Source organism: Schizophyllum commune, assembly GCF_000143185.2.
Source record: "Schizophyllum commune H4-8 unplaced genomic scaffold SCHCOscaffold_4, whole genome shotgun sequence".
Taxonomy (NCBI): Eukaryota; Fungi; Basidiomycota; class Agaricomycetes; order Agaricales; family Schizophyllaceae; genus Schizophyllum; species Schizophyllum commune.
Window position 1 is genome coordinate 1,797,281 of NW_026089541.1, and position 25,005 is coordinate 1,822,285.

The following is a 25,005-nucleotide window of genomic DNA, read 5'->3' on the forward strand; positions in this document are numbered from 1 at the left end:
GCGGCATTTATCCAACACACAAAGGAGACGAAGGGGAAGGAGGGGGCGGCGGAGACAACGATAAGCCCACCAGCGACGACATAGGAGGGGGCGGGTGCGACGACGACACCGGGGGCTGTATGCCGATGATTTGTGGTATAAACCACTGTCCAACGGGGACGATGCGCGGTACAACAATACACGGACGAAGTTCGGACCAACCACGTCAGTACCACATACCCCATTTGGCACAAGGACTTCTTACACCGACCCGTCATGGCGTTGTCGTCTATCAAGCGCGATCTGGATCTCCTTGTGGATCTGATTGCCAAGATGACGGAGTCTACAGAAGACATTCCGCACGACGCGCGCATCCAAGTGCATATCCCCCGAGTACTCCAGATTGTACATCAAAAGCGCCCATTGCAGAAGCTCTACGACATCAGCGTGCCATGGGAAACCTCATTGACAACATTCTTCATCGATAGGTCAAATCATGGTCTATACGAGGCTCTACTACATTCACTCTTCTGCGTCTCTAGATTGTCCATGCTGGACAATATGCTCTCCCGCCGCGACTTGTCTTCTTTCGACACCGACTTCTTCCTGGCCATCTTCGAGTGGATCGACTATCTCCTGCCAATCGGCCGCGAACGAGAGGTTCGACGACTCGATGCAGCCGGCCGTCTTCCGGAGGACTACATCCTGGGCTACGTCGAAACTGCCCTCTATGCCCTTCTAGAGATATTCCAGTTCCTTCCGCATAAAAGACTACGCGAGATATTCCTGGCACCTGACCAGCGCTTGACCGCTGTTCTCGCCCGCGCTTGGCTGAAGTGGCCCTCCTTGTGTCGCCTCGTACCCACATTACCTCCCAGGGTCATCGAAGCTTGCGTCCTCGGGTTTCCCCTGCTCCATAAAAGGCTAAAGGATCGGGACCTCCAAGAGAAGGCGCGCGATGTGATACTACCAGGGGTCGCCTACAGCCCTCGTCGTTTCTACCGCCGCTTCGCTCGTCATATACGTGCAACTATGGTCCCCCAAGAGCCCGATGGGGAAAGCTTCGTGCAGAACCATCTCAGCAGCATCATTTCCTTCACTCACGCACCTGGCTTCGAACGTATCCCACGCGAGCTAGTCGTTGCGCTCATGGACTGCCTCCGGCACCCCAACCACCTGGTCCCGCCGCACTGGTATTCGGTGTGGGCCGTGCTTGCGCCGCTATGCATTCCCAATCCGCGAACCGCTCGTACCGCTGTAAAACACGGGCTCTTCGAATGCCTTGTGCGCGTTCGTCTCACCGATCCCGCCACCTTGATGCTCCCCGAGATGACCAAGGCACTGCGCATGACCATCGTCTCGCCGCGGGTGGTGCGCGGCTTCCAAACATCCTTTTCGCATCTGCAGAATAATCGTGGCGTCTTTCCCCCTTTCGACGCTTTCGATGAGGAGGAAGATTCCACCGAGAATAGTTTTACATTCTGCTTCAATCGCTGGGACGATGCCGAATTCACATGGGCGAAGGAGGCCACTTGCTGTAATGCTGCTGTACGTTCTGACCTTTACAACTTCACAGTCGCTGCTAAGCATATCCTAGTGCCCAAATGAAGGCGGAGATATCGAAACACTGCGCGCATGCATATGTGGGGAGGCGCTATACTGCTCCAAGACATGCCAACGCGCCCATTGGGTCGAAGGTAATCATAGACGAGAGTGCCCTACAAGTCTTAACCCAGAGAAAAGTGGTACGCATGCGCTGCATCCCTCCATCTGTGCGTGTACTCATATGGAAAGCAAGGGATCGTAAAGGCACGCGACATGTATAATATCGTGGCGCTTGCGGCGAGGACGTTCGGCGACAGCTACGACCAGATCACGGAAGTGCCTGGCCAGAATGCTATTAAAATCGACCTGCGAAGTCTCCTGGAGGGCCGGGAAGTAATGATACATATAGTGCCAGAGACAGGGGAGGGTAAAAAGCGTGCGATGGAGGCTGCACAACCCCTATGGCACAACGTCGAGGTCTACTTCATGCACGAAGGGCAGACGCGCACACGTCTCATGCAGTTCGTCCACGAAGAGCATGCAGGTCGCTTTCGTATGCCATTTCGCCTCCTGACGCAAGCTTACACGAGTGGCAAGGTGATTTTTTTCGGGATAAAAACATGCTTAAAAAGATGCTCAAAAAGGTGCTCAAAAAGACGTTGTTTTTGCGCCGAAAAAGTGCGTGTTTTCAGGGCCATAAAGGTGTCGAAAAAGACTGTCTTTTGAAGCATCTTTTTGCCACTGAAAAGGCGCCTCAAAAGTGCGTCTTTTTGCCATCAAAAAGACTCACTTTTTGTGTCCCTTTTTGACACAAGCAATACAATTGTTCTACAGGTAAAAAGGCACTCTGGCCAAAAAGACCGTCTTTTGACAGCTGAAAAGGCGCACATCGTCTTTTTGGGCGTAAAAAGATGGTGTTTTCCGCATGAAAAAGTGAGACAAAAAGATTCTCCGTTTGGTGGCAAAAAGACACACTTTTGAGACGCCTTTTCAGCGGCAAAAAGGTGCTTCAAAAGACAGTCTTTTTCGACACCTTTTTGGCCCTGAAAACACGCACTTTTTTGGCGCAAAAACAACGTCTTTTTGAGCGCCTTTTTGAGCATCTTTTTAAGCATGTTTTTAGCCCGAAAAAAATCACCTTGCCACTCGTGTTACTTCGGTGAGTCTTCAGAATATGCTTTCAATGCTTGGCACAACTCTGACGTCGCGTAGACGAGGATCCTCTGTTCAACGAGTACCCGGATCACTACTGGCGCACTCAGAGGGAGCGCCTATTCGGCCGCGACCCGCATTCATCTCGATTTCAGGAGGATCATCTCCAGACTGAGAGAATATAGGATGATGCTACCACCTTCAATCAAAGTACGGTTAAGCTTCAGATATCGCGAGCCCGAAGACCCTAACCCTCGTATCTAGTTAGTTACAGCAAGGCTCGATGTAAGGCTCGAAAGGAGCGAATGGGAGTGTCCACAGTTTTTGCGGCAAGGGAAGACGTTCGACATGCCAGTGATTGCCATCGTGTATGAGTTGGCGATGTGTGCGATGTAGTGGGAGAGAGCAAGGGCGGCTTCCACCCGACGTTTGAAGGGCACGCTCCCGGTATTGCGGGCCGGGCGCCGTGCGCTGGGCGCTTAAGGAACTCGTTTCTGCACTGCTCAGTAGTCTCCCGGAGGCAGCCGTTCCAAACTGGCTTCGCTGTGACGTTGGGAACGTCTGCTTTCACAAGGACCCATGACATCGGGTCAGCCCCATTCTGGTCACGAGCCGTCAACGTGACTTTCTCGTCGCGTCGACGCGTCGATGGAGGCCCTCCTTCGTGGCCCTCCGCACGGTAGTTACGTCTGGAATCTCACCCAAACATGAGTATATACTCTGTATGGTACTGTACGCGGTCTCGGAGCGCCCAAAAACGAGGACACAGTAATAAAAGGGATAAATTGCTCAAAAAGATATTCCTGCCACGTGCGGGTGGCGTAAAGGCAGCCAAACCGCACGCGCGTCCTGACGGTCGCTTTCGGCGCTTCCAAGCTGAGAAAAGTTCACAAATAGAGAGAAGATCAGATACCGATCCTTTTGAGAAGGGAAAGCAACAGTCAAACTGCATGGGCGGTGAGACTGAGCGGTGCCGCGGTCGTGGCGGTCCGAGATATCCAAGCGCGAGCGTGGGAGGAAATATCATGTGACCAGATTGGGGCTGACCCGATGTCATGGGCGCGTTTGGTTGTGAACTAACTGCTCAGTAATCTCTGACACAACTTTGTCATGGATTCAACCCACCCGCAACCAGATCGCCGTGGCCTCGGTTTCAGACGGCACTGCGGCAACATATATCTTTGGGAAAGCCTCACACCGGCGCTCTTAACTCTTCGAACTTGACCAGCACCACAATGGGCGACTGGGACTTCGTCTGTGCTCTTTGTGCTGCCCCCTTCTCTGCCGCGTCCTTCGAGGAGCCCGAGGAAGATGAAGAGGAGGACGGCGTGAACCGCTCTCTCCTACCCAAAGCGGCCATCGCATGGCTCGAGCGCCTATGCGTTGTCGGCGAGAACGAGGATGCCGTTGGCGTCGGGCGCTGCTATATATCCGGCCCAGGAAAGGAGGAGATGTATGGTTCGGTGGGTGTAGCACCCGGCGACCATCCCAACGCGCCAGCTGCCGAAGGTGACGATGTTAACATCAGCGTCTACTACAATTACGCCGACGACTCGTTGGGTGCGATCCCCATGCACACGAAGTGCCTCGACATCCTGAAAAAGGTACTCCAGCGTGATGGGTACGAGCTCAGCGCCGATACTCTATACGCATCGTTCTTGGAAGTGCACGAGGAGGGAATGTGCTGCTTGGCGCTTGACTACTACGACTTCGACGGTCTGACCGACCAGTATTTCTCTCTAGAGGCAGGGCAAGAGGTGAGCGTAGTGTTTGCTTTGTTTCTCGCCAATACCCGATTAACGCATACCAGGCCTTCGTCTGCGATCCCATCGTTATCTTCCAGCTGGAGGAGTACCTTGACGGCTTACCCACTCTCAAACCTACCGATGGCCTCGCGAAGTCGGAGAGCAACAAGTTCGTCTCTCGAATGCAAGACCCATTCTCCCTCCTCCCACCCGAGATCATACTCGCAATCATGTATCTCATCCCTCGCGAATCCTTCATACCCTTCCTCCTCGCCTCCCCCACCGCTCGCCGCATCGAACTATCCAACTCCTTCTTCCACGCGCGCATGGCTATTGACATGCCCTGGGCTTGGGAGCTCATCGAGGGCCCGCACTCGCGGCGCATGGACATCGACTGGCGCGCCGTCTACGTCCACCTGCGCACCGAATCCAGCGCCCATCGCGCGAACGCTATCCCTGGCCTCGCGAACCGGCGCCGCATCTGGGACGTGTGCGGCCAGGCGGCGAGGATATACGAACGGCGCGCGGAGGAGGAGAAGAAGGCTACGGAGCAGGTGTACGTGCCGGAGGACATCAAGGCGCGCGCTACATGCAGCCATGTGCCGCATGTGCTGTCGCCAGTCCCGACGAAGGCGGCGGCGCTGACGGTGTGGTTGCCGGTCACTGCGAGTCTGATGGGGAACGAGAAGAAGGTCAGACTGTTCTGGACAGCGAAGGGGGTACTCTCGAGCATCACCTTCGAGTTCAACTTGGGCTCGGGTGAGGAGAAGGTACTGTTTGGGTCGGGGCAGGGAGTGAAGGTCGACGAGTGCACGATTGAAGCGGGCGATTGGATCGACGGGTTCGAGTTTAGCATCAAGAAATTTGAAGCCAATGAGGGCGGCTCTGGCGGCAAGGAGAACGACGCTAGCGGCGACGAGGACGAGGACGAGGACGAAGACAACGAGGACGAAAACGAAGACAACGAGGACGAGGACGACAAAGACGACGATGAGGACGATGAGGACGGTGAAGAGGACGAAGACGGCGGCGAAGTCGAAGACGATGCGAGCAACAATGAGGACGACGCCAGCAACGATGAGGACGAGGCTAGCGACGATGAGGACAATGTCAACGATGAGGAGGGAAGCACTAGCGGCACAGAGAACAGCGACAGCGACGACGAGGACGGCGCGAGCGACAAGCGGGAGAGCGGCCTAGCCATTATGGGTGTCATCGTGCGCAGGCTCGTTGGAGAGTCAGTCGTATTTGGCAACATGAGCGGGCACCGACGGCTGTCTGTCGTGCAGGAGGGGCACACATTTGTCGGACTGCGCGGAGAAGCGTCCAACGGCGTGATCTCCCGCGTGGGCTTGCTTGAGCTGCCGGAGCTCTTGGGTCCCCAGAGGAGGTCCGCGCCGGATACCTCGGTGTGCAAGCTGATGTGGGCGGAAGAGGTCAGACCTTGACTTCGTATCTGTGTCGTATCTCAAGACCCTGACTCTTCCTCAGGTCCCCGCCGCGCCACTCGCCTGTCACCCCTCGAGGTTCGGGTACTGGGGCGTCCAAGAGGCGTCCGACTTGGTGCCCTTCTACCCGCTTTACTTCGGGCGGACGGAAAACGAGCTCGCTGCGCTTACCGGGATCGCCGTGGGGAGCAACTCACTCGGGATCGCGGTGTACCACGACAGGAGGGTGTCAATGTCGGCGGGGAAATTGGAAGAGGGCTTCACGAAGTACTTCCCTATCGACGGCAAGGGCGGCGAGCGGGTCATTGGATTCACTGTGACCATGGGTCCGCTGGTGGATGGGTTCAAGGTAATTGAAGTTTTGTCGTGAGGGCCGGGCGACGCTCACCATGGCTACCAGCTTGTAACGAATCGCGGACGACAAGCGATATCTGGTCGAACGGGAATGAATGCAGACTCGGTCACCTCGACGCCGTCGAACCCCTGCGTGTTGGCAGGTCTGTATTGCAGCTATGAGTACAGGAGCGAGGTGTGTTATTCATTTTGTAGGCAATAGGGTCACTCTTATGCTAACTAGGCACCTAGGATGATAATCGACTCTCCTCCGTATCCGTCCTCGTAAGCCCCGGGTCTAGCGAGACGGCCGACTTCGACTACTTCGTGCGCGACCAGTGCATGTGGGAGCCCTCTCCGCCACCTGCTACGTGGTGCCCCTCGACCCCGGCCTTCGGCGCTTTCGCGGACGACAAATACGCCGTCTTCCTCGACCTCTCGAAGCCGGTGAGGGAGATCAAGGGTCTGCTTGCTGCGCCGGATTGGGTGGACGTTGTCGAGCTGGGCGGTTTCGTCATTCGCTACGCGGATGGTACCGATGTCTACGTCGGCCTGCCGTCGAGCATCTGGTCACAGCTCGACGACGATGAACCGCTGAAGGAGCTGCCGCGCCATCAGCATATGTCGACGTCCTTGGGCCCGATGAAGCCGCCCGAGCTGCCTGCGCACGTCAAGGGTGACGAGGAAGTGCGGGCGCAGAATAAAGATGGTGCAGTTTGGCGTCTGGGCGAAGAGGGCGATCGGATCGCGAAGGTGGTGGTGTGGGAGACGGGCAGTGGCAGGATCGATGGGTTGCAGTTCCACTCGGAAACCGGGAAGGCGAGTTTGAGGTGGGGGAAGTGTGGTAGTAAGCCCGCGGGGGAGGTCGGAGCAGGTGATGGGTGAGTGGAAAGAGACTCGGATGAACTCGAAGGCTCACTATCTGTCAGGGTAAAGGGTATCTGTTTTGTGTTGGACACGGACAGGGGACCGTACCATACCCATGACCCCGTCCCCATGGGCGTGCGAGCGCTTGTCGAAGTTCAGGCATAGTTCTCGAGTAGAAATAGTCGCAAAAGTCTCCTGATCCGCGTACTTGGTCGAACGTTCAGTGTGGTGAGGAGATCCCTGTGAGGCCATATATAACTGCTTTTGACCACTAGAGGAAGCCCCGGCTTCGCCGGATGCATACCTTGCTTGCACCTCGCGCGTGAGTCTGAATCCTGCTATCGTTGGCAGAGCTCGTCGTGTGGTGCCGTTCAGAACTTGTGGGGTGTCTGCGCGTTTACCGATGTTGTCTTCGGAACGTGCTACGCACATGGGGTCATTTTTGATGGGGTCAATAAGAAACGGGAAAGACCTTGCAAGCAAGGTGATACACAAACATGGATCAATGTGGTAATTTCAGCATTGTGACTTTGCAAACTTGTTTTGGTCAAAGCAATTGTCACTTCTCACTCTCATCCTCCATGGCGCTGGCATCTATCAAGCCGGATCTAGATGAGCTCTTCCGTGCCATCACCAAGGTCGACGAAATGCGAGAAGGGGGTGACCTTGTCGCCAACGACCCGCGTGTGCGCCCCCATCTCTCGCGAGTGCGATCGATCGTGCGGAATCAGCGCCCATTGCAGAAGCTTTACAGCATAGACTATGAACGGGACATCCCGTACCGGGCGTTCCTCTCTGATATATTCAACTATGGCATATACGAGAGCTTGGTCGACGCTCACTTCTGCGTCGCCCGATTATGCTCGTTGTCCCACACCTTCGCCAACCCAGATCTGTGCCCTTTCGACGTTGGATTCTTCGTGTCTTTCTTCGACTGGATTGACCATCTCCTCCCGATAGGTCGCGAGCGAGAGATCCTAGCCTTCGCTTCCGCCGGCCGCCTCCCTGATGGCTATGTCATGGAATGCCTCGAATCTATACTTTACGCAACTTTGGAAATCCTTCAGTATCTCTCCCGCGAAAGACTGCGCGAGATAGTCCTGTCTCCGGAACAGCGCCTTTCAACCTTCCTCGTGCACGTATGGATGAATTGGCCGCGCCTGTCCGCTCTACTGGCGGAGATACCCCCAAAGATGGTCGAAGCCTGCGTTCTTGGGTTCCCCATGCTGTACACTGTACTGAACGATCATGACGCTCGTCAAGCAGCCTTCTCAGCTATGCCGCCAGAGATACGCAACAATCCTCGTCGTTTTTATGACCGCTGCGCTCGCCACGTACGCGCTACGATTGTTCCAAGCGAGCCCAACGGGGAGATATTCATGAGCAATCATTTCCGAACCCTCATTCCCTTCACCAAGATACCTGGCTTCCGCCAGCCCTCGAAAAAGCTGCTCATCGCGCTTATGGAATACCTCCGTGACCCTGAACACCTAGTACCTCTGCACTGGCGAGAGGTCTGGGTCGGACTTGTGTCGCTATGCCTTCCCGCTCAGCAGGCTCATCGTTGGCTCGTAGAGTACGGACTCTTCGAGTGTATCGTCCGCGTGCGCCTCACCGACCATGCTGCGCCTATGCTCGACAGTATGACTGCTGCACTGCGCAGAGCCATCACATCGCGGCGTGCCCTCCGTGGCTTCCGCAATTCATATCGGAAATTCACGAAGAGCGGAGTCTACCCACCCTACCACGCCCTCGACGAGGAGGACGAATTTACTCGGACTACCTTCAACTCGTGCGAGGCCGCTCTGATCGAGGCCGACAGTGAATGGAAGAGAGCGGCTATCTGCTGCAACGCCGCCGTACGTTCAACTTCGACCTAGTCCTGGATCGATACTGAGCCATGTGGTGTAGTGTCCCGCGGGGGGCGGTGGTGACAAACCTTTGCGCGCCTGCGTGTGTGGGGAGGCGCTATATTGCTCGAAGGCATGCCAGCGAGCTCACTGGAGAGTGGGCAATCATAAACAACGGTGTCCTACTTACAATGATCCGACAAGGGCTGGTCTGCAGTTTTCGTACTTCTATGATGCGCAACTCGAAGCTCACCAACGGCCAGGTGACCTTCAAGCGAGGGAGCTCTTGCACCTCGTTAAGATCGCGACAGGCACCTTCAGCGAAAACTATGACTTGTTCATGTCAATCCGCCCGGATGAGGAGATCTATGTCCAGATTGACTTACGGCCTTTGCTGAGCGGCAACCCGATAAGCGCCAATTCGATTCCCCTGGACGACGATAGGAAGAGGAGGATCGAATCGGATCCGTGGTACACGCCATTCAAAGTCTTCGACGTCGAGGTCTACTTCATGCACGAGGGGAAGTCGTGCATGCGCCTCATGCAATTCATGAATGAAGAACTAGCAGGTCACATTCGGATGCCATTTCGCTCACTAACGCAGCCTTTCTTCGGTGAGCGCTTCAGACTTTGACTATGGCAAGGATCATTCATTCATGGTTTCTTTCTTCTTTCAGACGACGGTGCGACTTTTGACGAGTGGCCGGAGCCTTATTGGCGCACGGAAAGAGAGCGTCTCTTTGGCCGCAATCCAGACTCGCCTGACGCAGTTGATAATTGAAGAATGATCTATGTAAAGCCCGACATATGCTATGCGTAGCAGAGGGTGGTAGCCAATCGACGGATCAGATGTGTGCGCTTCATATTGCTCGGCATGAGCCAGATTCACAACTCTATTCGTCAGAACATACACGTCGAACTCCCTAATCAGACCTGCATATTTTGACATTAAGCTTTGTAGTGCTTGCCCATACATTGATATGCTCTCAAATTACAGAACTTGACGCGGGAGGACGGCGCGTTATACATTGTGGGCGCTGCTCTTTTTGACCATTTTGGGCAATTTATGGGAAGCGCCAAGACGTGCCGTGCCACGTGGAAGATTCAAAGTCAATGGCAGCACCTCGGAGGGCTCGATGGATTGTCACCCACATCTATTCCTACGCACCTTCGGCGCATGGCGTGCACTGGCGTCAAAGGTATGCTCTGCTGTGCTTATCGGGTCGCACTCACGTATACCAAGGTAGATCCGCATGGTCAGCATTGCATGCCTCCCTCTTCTGACTTGTACGTCCACGAGCTCAGGGCCGAACTGCGTGTGCAGGGCTTCTCCTCCTCAACACTCCCTCGAGGCGGCCCGCCGCCCAGCGCTTCTGCGTCTGGGACCACCTGATGACTGGATACGCACATGGGGCGAGACAATCCTCAGCGCGTGCGTATATAAGGGCTGCAGCATACGACGCGACGTGGTAGGCTCAGTGTACCTCGCGCACCCAACGGCGATATTGCTCATCATGCTCGGACTCCGGTTCTCTCCCCTGCTGGCCCTCGTGCTGCTCGCAGGCGCCGTCATCGCAGCGCCCGCGAAGTCCGACGACGCTCGGCTCATCCAGTTCAAGGATGCGTCCGGTGCCCTCCAGACTGAATGGGTCTCTGTCTCTGCGCTGGAGTACCTCGCAGAGAACCGCGGGAACACCGACCGTACTGCGGACGAACTCACGGGCATCTCCTCCGCCGCCCTCGACGCCATCACCAGTGTCAACCGCGGACCCGGCTTCCTCGACGTCACCGGCTTCAAGGAGGAGGGTACGGCGAGCAAGCGCTCCCTGACGAAGCGCGCATACGCTGCGCCGAGTCCGTCGAAGTACCCTTTCCTGCAGAGCACGTACTTCGGCCAAGTCGATGCGGATAGCCTGTACGATATCGTGGACACCCTGTCGAACAACTACACGACGCGGGCGTACCGGAGCACGAATGCGAGGGCGCCGGCGTTGTGGATCCAGCAGCAGTTCCAGGCTAGCTTGGGGAGCTCGAACGTGCAGCTTATTGAAAACTCTTTCAATCAGCCAAATGGTGAGCTTGCGAGACCATTCCGAATGGTATAGAAGCCAGACTCACGTCGACGTAGTTATCGCCAAGATTCCTGGCAAGAACAGCACCGAGTCTGTCATCCTGGCTGCCCACCTCGACTCGACGGTCGGAAGCGCTTCAAGCTCCAGCCGCGCTCCTGGTGCCGATGACGGTCAGCGCGATCCCCTTAAATTGTTACCCTCCCCACTCAACACCCTTCCCAGACGCTTCCGGCATCGCCGTCCTCCTCCAAACTGCCAAAATCCTCGCCGCCAACAACTACCAAGGCTCGCGCACCATCGAGTTCCACGCCTACGCCGGCGAAGAGGGCGGGCTGCTCGGCTCGCAAACCGTCGCGCGCCAGTACGCTTCCTCTGGCGTAGATGTCGCCGCGATGCTTCAGATGGACATGGTCGCGTACCAGACGCGGAGCAAGCCCGTGCTGACGGTGCTGACGGACACGGACTCGTCGTTGGTGTCGTGGAGCCAGCAGCTCCTGAAGGCGTATTTGAGCAGCGACTCGATCTATACGAGCAGGTGTGGGTATGCGTGCTCGGACCATTGTGAGTTTGTGTGAGGCTGGGTGTGCGAAAAGTGGAGGCTTACCAGGTTTGCGTAGTCTCGTGGGAGGACCAGGGCTATCCTGCGGTGTCAATCGACGAAAGCGGGCCCAACGATGCATACCTCAATCCGTACTACCACAGCTCGCGGGACACAATCGACAAGTTGGACTTCACCAAGGCAGCGGAGTTCGTGAAGGTGAGCGCATATGATCCTTTCGCGTGGAGTCTTCGTTGTTGACACAGGCATCCAGATGGCGCTGGCATTCTCTGTCGAGCTGGCCGCGTAAGGTGTACATATGCGTGCAGGGTCTACATGGGTGGATACATGGATGGGTATACATACATACAGTGTACAATGCAATGGGGTGCGCAGTGAAGCGCGAGAACAGACCGGACACGCCATGCTGCTAGTTTTTCCATCTAGCGGAGGGTGAGTGAAAGCACGAGAGGTAGTGACGACGGCGCACATTTTGACAGTCCTATCCCGTCCGCCGCTGACGATCTTGTCGGCGACGAAGTCGACACAGTAGATCTCGTCGGTGTGACCAGGGAGATCAGTCTTGATTTTGTAGGTTTTGAGGTCCCAGATCTGTATCGGTGGTCAGCGAAGGGAGCGTGCACATCGCTTGCAGTTTGACATACCTTGAGCGTCGCATCCTTGCTCGCGCTGACGAGCATGCGCGAGTCCGCACTCCATGTCAACCTGTACACCGCGCCGACATGTCCTCGAAGCGTCGCGACGAACTTGCCCGTCCGCCCGTCCCACAACCGGACTGAGGTATCCCAAGATGCCGACGCCGCCCATCTGCCATCCGGCGAGAACGCGACGTGCGAGATCTGGCGCTGATGCCCCGTAAGCCTCGCGATCGGCTTCGTCTTACCTCCCTCGCCCTCCCTATCCCGTCCCCACGGCGCCCACAGGAACAAGGTATGATCATCCGAACCTGACACCAAAACCTCCTTCCCAGCCGCCAAGTACCTCTCCTTCGCCCTCTGCCTCGCCTCCTCATCCGACGCCGGCGCCTTCCCCGTATGATCGAATGGGCCTGTCCTCAACGCGAAGTCCGTGTTCATAGCGAGCGTCGTGACCCAGTGCGCGTGGTCCTTCAGAACATGGATCTGCCTCCCGCTGTCGGCGTCCCAAATGCGGACAGTGCGATCGGAGCCGGCGGTGTATAATACACCCTTGTTCCCGTTGCCCATGCCGGCGCCCCATTTGACGACGTTGACGGAGGCGGTGTGTCCGCCGAGGGTGTACTCGACGCGGCGGGTGAGGGTGGACCAGACGCGCACGGTGCCGTCTTTGGAGGAGGAGGCGAGGCGGGGGGCAGAGGGGTTGCTGGAGGTTATGAGCAGGAAGCATGCGTGAAGGGGAAGAGGTACTCACAGATGTACTGGCTCCCAAGCGAGCGAGGTCACCCATTTCGAGTGCCCCTTAAGCGCGTCGCCGATCGGCTTGCCGGTCTTTGGATCCCACAGACGGACATGTCCGTCGTGCCCCCCAGTCGCCAGCTTGCGCTCCATCGCCTCCCACTCGACACAGAGCACCCAGCCCTTGTGGCCTACGAGTGTGTGCGACGGCGTCTCCGAATCCAAGTTCCATAGCCGCGCAGTTGTGTCTCCCGATCCCGTCGCAAGCAAACGGCCGGTCGGCGAGAACGCCGCACATAGGATGGGGGAACCGTGCCCAGAGAGCGTAGACGAGCAGCGCGATGCGGGGCGTACGCGGAAGACGCTCTGCGGGGTGCAGCGGACTTGGAAGATGGTCTCGGTAGTGAATATGTCGCCAGGTTTGTCGAGGATGTCGGCTTCGATGGATTTTGCGATCACGACGCGAGTGGGTGCGCCCGCCGCGTTCTCCTCGTTTGGCACATCGATGTGGAAGGCATACGGGGTTGCGTCTTCATCGTCCTGCGTCAGGATGAGTGGGGGAGCTAGCCCAGGGTATATAACGCACCTTCTTCGCCAATTTGTTGAGCAGCGCTTCCAGACCTTGCCGCGAGAGGTTTGCAGGGACGCTGACCGCGGGGGCCAGCTGCGTCGAGCCATCTTCAGATGTAAAGTTGACCAAGACATTTGGGGCAGGCTTCAAAGGTTCGGGCTCAGGCTCTGGCACTCCGTGGTACTTTTTCTGGCGCTTGGGGGGAGGGAGAAGGGTCGCCATTGTTCTCGGTCAAAATCAACGCGCGAATCCCATTGTTCTTTCTCGATCACTGGTTCGATCACGTGGAAATTGATTGATGATCTCATCGTGCGACGCGTATTTATTCGCAGCCCGCTCTTGACCTGAACCATCATCATGCAGGACCTCCTCTGCGCGCTTTGCTCTGCACCTTTTGCCACTCCCGAGTATACTGGACCAGAGGTCTTCGACTACTCCGACACAGCAGTCTCCCTTGGGGAAGGCTACGAGCGCTGGCTCTCGCTCTCTGGCAACAAGTGGCTTGAACACCTCCGTGCCGTTGGCGTCAATTCTTCCACCGGCGAGAAACGCTGCTACATCTCTGGCATAGGTACAAACACATACTCAACATCTATTTGCGTCGAGCCGGGCGACCATCCCAATGCACCAGCCTCCGTCGGCGGCAGCAATGATCCAGTCGACCTCGATGCATACTGTTGTTGGAAATCGACTAGGAACGGCACGGGCGTGTTCCCTGTGCACGTCAACTGCCTCGATATACTGAAGAAGGTCTTCCGGCAAGAAGGGTTGGATCTTGATGCCGACATCCTGTACGAATTCTTGAGGAAAGCGTTACTTTCCTATTCCCATTCGTATTCCCACGCAGTCTCTTTCGACGACGAATATCTCGACTCCGACTCCGTGAGTGACTACACCGAAATGGCAACTCTCGTCCCTCAATCAAAACAATCAGAAGAGGAGGTAAGTGACACTTTATGTCGCTCCAAAAGTTGTGTATACTAAGTATATTCCTGCCAGTCTTTCGTAAGCGATCCTATGGATATTCGCGGATTGAACGAGTATTTGAAGAACCTACCACTCGTCACTGCCCCCGGTCCCGCACCTTCTCGACACGCCGAACACGTTTCTTGTGTCCACGATCCCTTCGCCAGTCTGCCATCCGAGCTCCTCCTCATGATTATGCTCCTCATCCCCAAGGACTCACTCCAGTCTTTCTTCTTCGCATCTTCCGCCGCGCGCAGCATCTGGCTTCCCAACACGCTCTTCCGTACACGCCTAGCGGTCGACATGCCCTGGGCATGGGAGGTCATCGAGAGCCCGCTCTTCAAGCGCACCGATGTCGATTGGCGCTGTGTCTACACGCATCTTCGCAAGGAGGCCGATCGGGAGTGGACCGACGCTATGCCCGGTCTCGCCAATAGGTGTCGCATTTGGGACGTCTGTGAGCAAGCAGCGGCGGACTACAAGCAGCTTGCCGCGAAGGCGGAGAAAGCTGCCTCGGCGACGAAAGAAGCCGGATGTCGTCGCAAAGCAAGATTGATGGAATATTTCAACAGTAAAAGGATATATCCTTGCTAATTTATGCTTTTCTTCTTCCGTCGACCGATGCTAGCGTCCATCTGTTGCGGTAAGTCTGTCGGCGTCGCTCGCCGGTCAATGATCACTCTTTCTCCTGCATTCTTTCACTTCGAGAGACATCAACCCATTGGCGGCCTGAGCGCTTGCACCTCAGTCTCGAGGCAGATTCCGCATCTTTTCTACCATACGGAAGCGCGCAACATCAGTGCCGCCTTCGACTCTTTCGTAACTCCTAACTGGCACGATGACCCACCCTCCTGTTCAACGCCCATATCTTCCACCTCGCCAATAAAGTACGCGATTGACTGAGAGCTGCCACCTACGCCTGACTCGACGCCCCATTATATGTGCTCCGAATGCGTCGTGTTCTGTGCTCTGTGCGGGGTAACTTCCAATGTGCTGGAATTGCGAAATTCGTGTAGTCGGGACGAGGAGCAACGCCAGCGGCTAATTTTGCATCATGCAGCACGGGCCAAGGACGATGCACGCCCGAACTTGTCGGACCTGTACAGTACCTGTTGCTTGGATCCCTTGGCCTTGTCTTCTTCCCCTTGAGGAAAGGCCTTCGCCATTGTTCCCGATAAGGCCAAGTCCGTCTGATCTGACTCCGATCACAAATTTCCACGCCCCGATCTCCGCGGCACCTCGGCCCCGGCTTCCCCTCATCAGCACCTCTCCTCATGGCGCTTGTACACTCGGACCTACCCGATCTGCCGCTCGTCTCGAAGGGTAAAGTGCGCGACATCTACGCGCTGCCCCCCTCGCCCGAGCACCTCCTCTTCGTTGCCTCCGACCGCATCTCCGCGTACGATGTCATCCTCAACAACGGGATCCCTGCGAAGGGGAAGCTGCTCACGCAGATCTCGCTCTTCTGGTTCCGCAAGCTGGCGCATATCATCCCGAACCATTTTGTGACGGCGGATGTGGATGCGATGCCGGAGGGGGTGAGGAAGTACAAGGACCAGTTGGATGGACGGGCGATGCTGGTAAAGAAGGCGAAGGTGGTACCGCTGGAAGCGATCGTGAGGGGGTATATATCTGGTGCGTGGGGGATGCCCACAAGTGTGCGAATGTACTGAAGGTGTGATCATAGGCTCTGCATGGGCGGAGTACAAGAAGAGCGGCACCGTGCACGGTATGCCCGCGCCGCCGGGCTTGGTCGAGTCACAGAAGTTCCCCGAGCCCATCTTCACACCATCCACCAAAGCCGACCAGGGCGCCCATGACGAGAACATCTCCGCCGAGCAGGGTACGTCTCCCCTTTCCCCCTCCTCTCCATCTTCGGCCTAATATCTCCCCCTCGCTAGCCGCCAAACTGGTCGGCCAAGACCTCTACGACCGCATATCCCGCGCCGCCATCGCTCTTTACAAGACCGCCGCCGACTACGCCGCCACTCGCGGTGTCATCCTCGCCGACACCAAGTTCGAGTTCGGCCTCATCCCCGGCGCGGACGGCAAGGACGAGCTCATCCTCGTTGACGAGCTGCTCACGCCCGACTCATCGCGGTACTGGCCGGCAGACTCGTATAATCCCGGCGGGCCGCAGCCGAGCTTCGACAAGCAGTACCTGCGGGACTGGCTCGTGAGCAAGGGGTTCGAGAAGGGGCTGGAGAGCGGGCCGCCGGGGCAGGAGGGGCAGGGGTGGACAATCGACGAGGATGTGGTGGAGGGGACGAAGAAGCGGTACGAGGAGGTCGTGAGGCTGTTGGTGGAGTGAGGAGGTGTAGGTTAGGAGAGGAATCATCGATCGAAACAGGGCACCGCTGCGTTAGGGAGCGACTGCAGGAGAAGGCGAGAAGAGGTGTACAGATGGCAATAGCCACCGATTAGATTATATAAGTGTACAACAGAGTTAGTGTTCGTGAGCGTCATTACAAGCGGGAGGCAGGGATACAAGGCAAGAGATACAGGTCAGGATAGCTATCGTCCACGGTGAAGGATCAAGTCGGCGGTATTGCAGGGTCGGGCAATGGCTCTGCCCATATCCTGATGGTTAGATCGGACTCGATAGAGCCCGACGCAATCATATTTCGCGTCGGATGGGTCTGCAAGAAATTTAGTTCGCTTGGGCTTCGAGAGGTGGACCTCACTCACCGCCACCGCGACCACCACATCCGTATGCCCCTCCAGCACCTGCACGATCTCCCGGGTCTGCAGATCCCACAAATATACCCGATTATCCTCGCTCCCCGCGACGATCCACTTCCCGCCCGTCACACTAAAGCACGCAGAGATGCAGTACTTGTTATTCTTGTGGCCGGTGTACGTCTTCAGGCAGCGCGTGGTCTGGTAGTCCCAAAGCCGGATCGCGTTGTCGTGCGCGGTGGAGAGGATGTATTTGGAGTTGGGCGAGAATTGGACGTGCTGGCAGACGGCGTTGTGGCCCTCGGCGAGGGTTTTCATGCATTGGCCATTGGCGGTGTCCCATATTCGACTGTAGGCTGGGTTAGGGAAGACAAAACTGTACGGGGAATAGATGGACCGCACATAAGACCGTCAAGAGCACAAGAGACGATGAGGGTCGAGTCGCGGTTGAAGTGAACGGCAGTGACATAGTCGAGGTGGGCGTGTAGTGTTTTCATGCACTTCCCTAGACAGGCATGAGCAAGCTCCTCCACGTCTCTGCATACCACGCACCTCTCGCAACGTTCCATATTCGCACATCCCCATCACACCCTCCCGACACGAGCAGGTTCGACGCGGTGTTGTAGTTTAGACAAAAGACCCACTTCGTATGGCCCTTGAGGACTTTGTGCGTAATGCCCTGCATGCACGCACAAATCAGCCCAAGGTCCAAACGCGCCCCGCGATCCCTACTCACGCGATCGACTTCCCATATCCGCACGGTCGTGTCGTCAGACGCGGACGCGAGGTAGACGCTGTCAGAGGACCAGGCGATATCCGACAGACCCTCCGTGTGCCCGGAGAGATTGCGGATGAGCTCGCCCGTAATGGGGGACCAGATCTTCACTATGTTTTCCGCGCCTGGCGCCCATCCATTGTCAAGCTCAACTGCTCTGCACAGTAGACACAGTAGCGCGCACCGCAGGAGGCCAGTAGTGTTCCGTCCGGGCTGAACTTTACAGCAGATATAGACTGGGTGTGTCCTCGTATGGTGTGCTTGAGTTCATACTGGGGCTTCGCGCGTGGCTGGGCGCTGGGTGCGGGCGCCGGCGGGGGAGGGGGAGGCGGGGGCTGCTGGGGAAGACCCTGGCGATCGAGCTCGGGGTCATCTTCGGTCGTCTGCGAGCCGTTCTCGTCATCGGTGGTCGACTCGCCGTCGTCGTAATGTGGTTCTGCCTCCATCGCCAAGTGGTTTGGCACCAAGCTCCAGTGTGAACAGTTCTGAGGATAAGCGCCGGGGCGGCAGGCCAAAGTGATCGAGCTGATGACAGCACAGCCACCGACTCGGCGTCCGCGGACATTGTATGGGCCAGCCAGCCCCTTCCTCCCAAGCGTCCATTCGCTTGAGTTGTCTGACTGGTTCGCCCTCCCACCGAGGCTCGTATCTATGTGCTACGCGTCTCTGTCGCCACACGAAAGCTCTCTCTCAGCTTGCGAAATACGGCTTACATCCGTCGGCACTGGAACCGATAGCCTGTCGCAGACGCAGATGGCTGCAGGAAATCATCGAGCTGATATCACTGGCAACAGTAAGAGTCCAAGACTCGCGGCGGGAGTGAATACGACCCTACGCCTATAAAAGACGATGATGAGCTCCAACGAGCCTCAGACTAACCAGCGATGCCCTCCCTTTCGACGGTCAAGCAGTTCAACGCGTCTGTCACCTCTTCAGCGAAAACGCCTGTAGGCGTCTTCATTGGAGGCACCTCTGGTATCGGACGCGGCATGGCTGCTGCCTTCGCCCGCCACATGAAGGGCAACGCTCGCCTCATCATCATCGGTCGCAACAAGGCCGCCGCCGACGCGCTCATCGCCTCCCTCCCCTCCCCGGCGAACAAGCTCTCCGAGTTCCTCGCCTGCGACTGCAGCCTCATGCGCAACATCGACGCCGCGTGCGAGCAGCTCGCGAAGCGCGACTTGGAGAAGATTAACTACCTGGTGCTGACCATCGGCGCGGTCGAGACGATCTCGCATGAGAAGACGGTGGAGGGACTCGACAAGAACTGGGCGGCGATGTTCTTTGGGCGCTTCCGGTTCATACAGAACTTGGCGCCTGCGCTGGACCGCGCGGCCGATGCTGGGGAGGAGGCGAAGGTCATGACGGTCATACGCGCAGGGGTCGGCGCGCCGCTCGAGTGGGATGACCTTGACATGTCGCAGAATGGGCTGAAGCGGTGGGCGACGCAGATGCCAACGTACCATGATTTCGCTATGGCAGTGAGTGTACTATAGCATCTCAGTATACTCTGACTTACGCATGGCGCCCAGGGCTTCGCTAAGCGGCACCCCAAGGTCTCCTTCATCCACGCGGCCCCAGGAGTAGTGTGGACGCCTCTGTTCCTCCGCTCGGGATCGCTTTTCGTCAAGATCCTTGCCTACCTCTTTGCGCCGCTACTCTGGCTATTCTCCGTTACTGAAGAGCAATGCGGAGAGCACATGATGTACGGCCTCTACACAAGCCAGGCCGGCTTCAGCGATCTGGGGGAGAAGGGCGATGTCATTGAGCCGGGGTACAAGGGTACTGACGAAGAGGTCGAGAGGCTGTGGAACTGGGCGTACAACAGGCCTGGTGTGCCGTACAAGCAGTAGGAGCGTACTGCGCGCAGTAAAGGCTATGACAGATACTTCCCTTTTCGTGTATCCTCGAACAGTACACATGGAAATTTAGCAGCCAGGGTGCGGTATAGATCTGTGAGATCGGGGTGGCCGAAAGCGGTATGGCGTGGCGTGGCTTCGATGCCTCCGCGGGACGCCACAAACGAATCCAGTGCGCCGGAACCAACGAGCAGTTTGCTTCCGCACAAAAGAATCGCTCAACGCGGTCAACAAGGGCAGCCGCACGGTGCACGAGCCGCCGTGGGAGCTGCTGCGGGCACTGCCGGGAATCCGAGTGGCCTGCGGGCGAACAGCTGCTGTCCCTTGTCTCCTGCTATTGTCCTCCTCGCGCAGACCAGGGTCTTTCGCGCGTGTTGCTGTGCCCGCGCCGACCTCCAAATTAGTCAGTCGCCGCCCTATTGTTCTGAAATGCGGCTGACGTGACGCTCGCAGGCCAGTGTGGACCCTGCACCGCGACATATAAGACCGTCAGCCGACTGCGCCGCCTCCTCATCCCCACCCAGGCCAGCCACCGCACGCGCGCAGTCCTCCCCGCCAATCACAACCGACGCCAGCGCGGGGATCATACACGAATTGGTTCCGCAACCTGGGAAAACGAACTCTCTGGATCGGCCACGCTTGATGACATTGTCCGTCGCTCGGGCCAGCTCTGATAACCGCTTATAGTCAAGGCCCCTCCTCCCATTCCTATTTGTACCTTGCCATCGTCTCCTCTCCTTCATTCCAACCGCCCCGCCCTCCGCCCACCCACTAGCGCCAAACCCTGCCGTAACTGACCAAGCGCACCTGACACCATTCCTCTCCTCGACCCTTATATTGCGATCGACATCACCACCGTCTCCTCATCATGAAGGCCCCCACTGCTCCCCCACCCCCGGTCGCGCGCTCGCCGTCGTCGTCGGGGTCGGACGCGGATCCCATGCCTGGTAGCACCATCCGCCACGCCGCACCCTTGACCTTCATGCCCTCCGAGAACATGCACAAAGGCACGATCCACGCCGTCAACACCCTCGTCGGAAGCCGGCGCTCGTGGAAGACGATGCCACAGGGGAAGGAGCCCGTGTGGCCGCCACAGCTCGAGGCCGCTCTCGTTGAAGGTGCGTTCGCTACCTCGTCGCGCTCGACGCGTCTTCTGACCATACTGCCCAGGCCTGGATAAGTATCGTCCTGGTTCTACGATGGAGACCCGTCATCTCCGCCGCTTCCCGAAGCGCAATCGGTACATCAGCGACTTCATCCTCCACACCACGGGCAAGTATCGCACGCCCAAGCAAGTCGGCAGCCGCCTCCAGCAGCTGCGCGACACTTGCCACGACCCGCGAAGTGAGTGCGCCACACTTCACTCCGACCATGCTACTGACCTGCTGCGCCACAGTTCTGCACCTAGTGCAACGCAAGGAGTATCCTCCCCTGGAGCCCAGTGATCAACAGAACCCTCCGTTGTCGTCTCTCCTACCCCCAATCCCACCGATGGCCGTGTCGCTCCCACGCAAGGAGCCCAAGGTCGCGTCCTCGCCGCCGTCGACCCAGCCGAACCCGTCCTTCGTCGGCGGCGAACAGTCCGCTAATGATCGCACGTGGCGGGTTCGCGAATCAACATCCGATAACCAGCAGCAAGCTCCGTACCTGTCCATGTCTCCTCGCGAAACGGGGCCCTCTCAGTCTGTGCTCGACCTCGGCATTGACCCGTCCGCCGTCCGGCACGAGCAGGCCACCGAGGCCGCACCCAAGAAGGAGGAGGCTGAGCCCGCGCCGACCCAGATCCATCGGAGCACCATCTGCGTCGAGATGGCATTCCGGGTGGCGCCTGTTGTGCTGACGTCGCCTACCTACGGTGTCGTCGGTCTGCAGGGCACGCGCGCGAGTGACCTGGAGCGCCTCGGTGGCCCATTGGATGAGATTGCGCACTACGTCAAGGCAGATGCGCCGAAGGACTTGTCAACGAGTGGACCGGAAGTCTCTTTCATCTCGCCGTGGGCGCCTAAGAGCTGGTGCTCCAGGTTCACCGTCTATATCGACGGCACGGAGGTGCATCGTGAGGAGGTCGACGTATACCCCAAGGCCGAGCCGGCCAACATGTACATGAGCTACCTGGTGCCCTCCTACTGGGCGGTCCTTTGCCACCATTATGGTACGAATACTTCGTATCTTGTCCATGGCCACGCTAACGCCTTCTTCAGATCTCCACCACTGCATCATATTGCAGGACATTGTGGACCGTGATACAAGCCGTATCATCTGTGGCATGCGCTACATCTTCCGGGATACGAACGCGCTGCCTCCCCCTCCTGCGCCCACGAACATCGAGCAGTGGCGCCAGTCCACCGTCGCCGGAGCGCCGTACGAGCAGCCCTACCCGCCGTCGCAGGAGCTCCCAACTGCTCAGACGATGCCGCCGCCGTACGCTCAGACGTGGACCCACCCCCAGCTGCCCCCGGGTTGGCCAGAGGACAAGGTATATCACTCTTCCTATTCGGTGCGGCAGCCGCAGCCGCAGCACGCGAAGGGGGCTTTCCTCACGGAGTACAACGCGCCGCCCTCACCGCCGGAGAGCTGGCAGGCGGGCAGCACGGAGGCGTACCAGCAGGGTGCGGAGGCGCAGACGCCCGCCGACCCGGCGGCCGCCTATGCGTCGCCGTACCCCGCGTCGCCCGGGCACTTCCCCGAGTTCCCCTCTGCGGCCCCGCCGCCGTCGTGGGCCTACGCAGACCCGACGCAGTCGCAGCAGTGGGGACAATAGTTGAGCTGTGTGCTTCTCGTTCTCGTCTCATTGTATTACCATTTTCTTGGATTCCGCGTTGCATTGACTGCTGGCCCTTTTCTTGAATACCAACGCATACGACCCTCTGACTGTGCATCCCTCAGAACGCTGACTCGAATACTGTCTACACATACTCCTCGCCACACAACTACTATACGCCCCACGGCGTGCCTCGCTCTAATAATTCCATATCGGCTTGAATGTAGGTCTTGGTTACATGGGACTTTTGAGAGCGTGTCCGATCGACCTTCTCCCCCTGTAGGGTGCAGTCCGAGTTGCCTCCAATTCTCAAGTCCTCGAGATGCAATGTTCGATACCCTTGTTCTCAGGCCCTCAATGTTCAGTTCTCAACCCTTCCGCTTCTCGACGTCAGCCCTCCCACGGGACGCCGTCCTCAGGCGACGATCGCAATATATCACCGTCGTTATCGATGTCCTAGGCCGCTGCTAGACGCCGCACCATTCATCCGTCACGACGCCGCCGCGCCTCGAAGGCGTGGCCGCTGTCGCCGCCCCTGTAAACCCTTTGTACTCTTTCTCACAGGCGAGGCAAGTGAGATCCGTCCCCGCGCGCGATTTGCTGAGCGCTGACCGTGCCTCGCAGGGATCTGGCTGTCTCTAGGCGCCCGGGATCTGGCTCGGTGGACCCCGCCCCGCTAGCGCTGATCCAGTGTATTGCCTCGCAATGTTCCGTTGGCGGCGTGGCCACGATCGCGGGCGATGCATGGTCTTGTTACCATATATGGTTGCCCTTGACATCCTTGATAGATTGTGCGCCGTCGTGCTGCGGCTCGTGCAATCTTCAATATACCCAAGGTCCCCGTCCTTCGTCGCCGTCGTCATTAGCACCCCCTACCCTCGTTCGTTCTGCGCCACGTTGGTGTTTCAGTGTATCATGGCTTTGCCTTGTTTCTGCGTCCTCATATGCGAGGCCTTCTTGGTTTAATCTATGCGTAGAATTCTTTGTTTGCTCGCCTGAAATGATGTTTGGTCGCTGCATGACACGTGGCGGGAGTAATACGGCAGGCGGCCCGGCCGGACGTTTGTCTTAAACTTCGCAGACAAGCAGAACATCGGTTGGCCAACTCAACCGCTCTGTACTCTCTTACCCACCCGTCTTTCGAGCCAACCCTCTTGAATACTGCGAACTCGATTGCGACCCCCTGCTCCAGCCTCTCGACGTACTCCAGGACTGAAGATGCAAGCTAATCTATGGCGTCTCTCTCGCTCGGCAAGACCCGCTTGTCAAACGTGCCGCATCTCGGTAGCTCCATCCAGAAGACATTTATCCACCAAGGACCATGCCTCCGTTTTTGCGAACGCCAGATTTGTCGCCGCCGCGGGCTCTATCTCGAACATCCCGAAACTAGAGGGCAGACCTGAAGTTCGTGCGCCCAAAATCGAGCACGTCTCCTTCGGCAACTTACCGTCCCATAGGTCATCGTAACAGGCGAGTATTGCGAGAGAGATGTCCGTATACGGTATGCTGAAGGAAGTGTAGGTCGCGCTAATAGCGGCAAGTCGTCACTGTTCAACGCTGTCGTTGGGCGGAAGGACCTGTTACATACAAGCTCCAAGCCGGTGAGGTCGTCGTCTTCGCCAGAGAAAGATCGTCCCTCATACTTCCGCTAAGGGTCGTACGAAGGAGCTCAACTTCTACAGCGTTGGTGCTGACCCTGGTCATCTGGTCCTCGTTGACGCGCCGGGGTACGGCGCGCGGGGCAGGCCAGAATGGGGCGAGCTCTTCGACCACTATATCTCCACTCGAAAACAGTACGTAGTTTACCCTCCTTCCAGACCAGAACCCTTGGGCGTCATCTTACGCTCTGCCTCTGCCCCCAGACTGCGCCGCATCTACATCCTCTTCAACGCCAAGCATGACCTCAACGATTACGACCTGGGCATGCTCGCGAATCTCTCGGACAAGCTGATCAACGCGGAGGGGAGGCAGCCGTTTACGCTCCAAGCGATTATTACGAAGGTGGACAGCATCCCGAGCGGGAAGGAAGGCGAGACTATACGCAAGTTACGACAGGACATCTTCAAGGCGGCCCCACTCTGCATGCCGCCGCTGCTCACGAGTGTGACGATGCACCCGCCTTTTGGGGTGGGCACTGTTCGGTCGAATATCATAGACGCGTGTAGTGTGTAGCGAGGGTCGGTCGTACGTATTGTGCTCTAAACAGCGTGGGCGGCGGCGTAGTCTCGACTACACCGGTTCTGTCCTTTGCATAGTCTCGTGTCGCTGCTACCTGCTCCACATCCACACATCTCTGACAGAATAGCCGTACAAAAGCGTCGCGGCCCGCGCGAGGCTGAGCATACAAACGGACAGCAGAAGCGAGAACTCTGATGGAGGGGTTGAACTTGAGGAGCACGCGATCACGGCAACTCCCGATCCGCGGCTGCGCTTGGCTCATGCCGGATGGAGAACCTTTCCTTGGTTGTCAC

At 57.6% G+C, this 25,005-nt stretch overlaps 10 protein-coding genes across 10 annotated transcripts; 8 read left to right on the forward strand and 2 right to left on the reverse strand.

Moving 5' to 3' along the window:
* The first annotated feature begins 251 nt into the window (after positions 1-251).
* SCHCODRAFT_02572494 (uncharacterized protein) lies at positions 252-2,295 on the forward strand. The gene is made up of 3 exons (XM_050343852.1): positions 252-1,527; positions 1,577-1,724; positions 1,778-2,295. The coding sequence occupies exons 1-3, from the start codon at positions 256-258 to the stop codon at positions 2,248-2,250; spliced, it is 1,893 nt and encodes a 630-aa protein (XP_050201134.1). The 5' UTR covers positions 252-255; the 3' UTR covers positions 2,251-2,295.
* Positions 2,296-3,768: 1,473 nt separating this feature from the next.
* Positions 3,769-9,934, forward strand: SCHCODRAFT_02676970 (uncharacterized protein). The gene is made up of 8 exons (XM_050346716.1): positions 3,769-4,433; positions 4,487-5,857; positions 5,913-6,218; positions 6,270-6,398; positions 6,455-7,083; positions 7,623-8,928; positions 8,981-9,533; positions 9,597-9,934. Exons 1-8 carry the CDS (start codon positions 3,912-3,914, stop codon positions 9,698-9,700), a joined length of 4,920 nt encoding a protein of 1,639 aa, XP_050201135.1. The 5' UTR covers positions 3,769-3,911; the 3' UTR covers positions 9,701-9,934.
* A 499-nt stretch (positions 9,935-10,433) lies between these two features.
* SCHCODRAFT_02699165 (Zn-dependent exopeptidase) lies at positions 10,434-11,839 on the forward strand (the record flags this gene model as incomplete). The annotated part of the gene is made up of 5 exons (XM_003032706.2): positions 10,434-10,992; positions 11,048-11,161; positions 11,214-11,552; positions 11,609-11,748; positions 11,804-11,839. The coding sequence occupies 5 exons, from the start codon at positions 10,434-10,436 to the stop codon at positions 11,837-11,839; spliced, it is 1,188 nt and encodes a 395-aa protein (XP_003032752.1).
* A 120-nt stretch (positions 11,840-11,959) lies between these two features.
* SCHCODRAFT_015360 (WD40 repeat-like protein) lies at positions 11,960-13,716 on the reverse strand (the record flags this gene model as incomplete). The annotated part of the gene is made up of 5 exons (XM_003033286.1): positions 11,960-11,972; positions 12,020-12,141; positions 12,195-12,891; positions 12,940-13,463; positions 13,510-13,716. 5 exons carry the CDS (start codon positions 13,714-13,716, stop codon positions 11,960-11,962), a joined length of 1,563 nt encoding a protein of 520 aa, XP_003033332.1.
* A 134-nt stretch (positions 13,717-13,850) lies between these two features.
* Positions 13,851-15,054, forward strand: SCHCODRAFT_02535941 (uncharacterized protein; the record flags this gene model as incomplete). Its single annotated transcript, XM_003032707.3, has 2 exons — positions 13,851-14,436; positions 14,494-15,054. Coding segments are annotated over 2 exons (1,147 nt in total), but the record flags the coding sequence as incomplete, so codon positions are not given.
* Positions 15,055-15,704: 650 nt separating this feature from the next.
* Positions 15,705-16,924, forward strand: SCHCODRAFT_02618819 (phosphoribosylaminoimidazole-succinocarboxamide synthase). The gene is made up of 3 exons (XM_050344902.1): positions 15,705-16,095; positions 16,148-16,303; positions 16,362-16,924. The coding sequence occupies exons 1-3, from the start codon at positions 15,735-15,737 to the stop codon at positions 16,769-16,771; spliced, it is 927 nt and encodes a 308-aa protein (XP_050201136.1). The 5' UTR covers positions 15,705-15,734; the 3' UTR covers positions 16,772-16,924.
* A 70-nt stretch (positions 16,925-16,994) lies between these two features.
* On the reverse strand, positions 16,995-18,360 carry SCHCODRAFT_02665598 (WD40 repeat-like protein; the record flags this gene model as incomplete). The annotated part of the gene is made up of 6 exons (XM_003033287.1): positions 16,995-17,099; positions 17,149-17,488; positions 17,542-17,644; positions 17,692-17,818; positions 17,876-18,039; positions 18,099-18,360. 6 exons carry the CDS (start codon positions 18,358-18,360, stop codon positions 16,995-16,997), a joined length of 1,101 nt encoding a protein of 366 aa, XP_003033333.1.
* Positions 18,361-18,515: 155 nt separating this feature from the next.
* On the forward strand, positions 18,516-19,872 carry SCHCODRAFT_02746599 (uncharacterized protein). Its single transcript, XM_003032709.2, has 2 exons — positions 18,516-19,395; positions 19,447-19,872. The coding sequence occupies exons 1-2, from the start codon at positions 18,799-18,801 to the stop codon at positions 19,765-19,767; spliced, it is 918 nt and encodes a 305-aa protein (XP_003032755.1). The 5' UTR covers positions 18,516-18,798; the 3' UTR covers positions 19,768-19,872.
* Positions 19,873-20,641: 769 nt separating this feature from the next.
* On the forward strand, positions 20,642-22,534 carry SCHCODRAFT_02598373 (uncharacterized protein; the record flags this gene model as incomplete). Its single annotated transcript, XM_003032710.2, has 4 exons — positions 20,642-20,891; positions 20,944-21,117; positions 21,170-21,925; positions 21,975-22,534. The coding sequence occupies 4 exons, from the start codon at positions 20,642-20,644 to the stop codon at positions 22,532-22,534; spliced, it is 1,740 nt and encodes a 579-aa protein (XP_003032756.1).
* Positions 22,535-23,623: 1,089 nt separating this feature from the next.
* On the forward strand, positions 23,624-24,805 carry SCHCODRAFT_02618835 (P-loop containing nucleoside triphosphate hydrolase protein). Its single transcript, XM_050344903.1, has 5 exons — positions 23,624-23,938; positions 23,992-24,004; positions 24,056-24,135; positions 24,188-24,327; positions 24,397-24,805. Exons 1-5 carry the CDS (start codon positions 23,753-23,755, stop codon positions 24,704-24,706), a joined length of 729 nt encoding a protein of 242 aa, XP_050201137.1. The 5' UTR covers positions 23,624-23,752; the 3' UTR covers positions 24,707-24,805.
* The last annotated feature ends 200 nt before the right edge of the window (positions 24,806-25,005 follow it).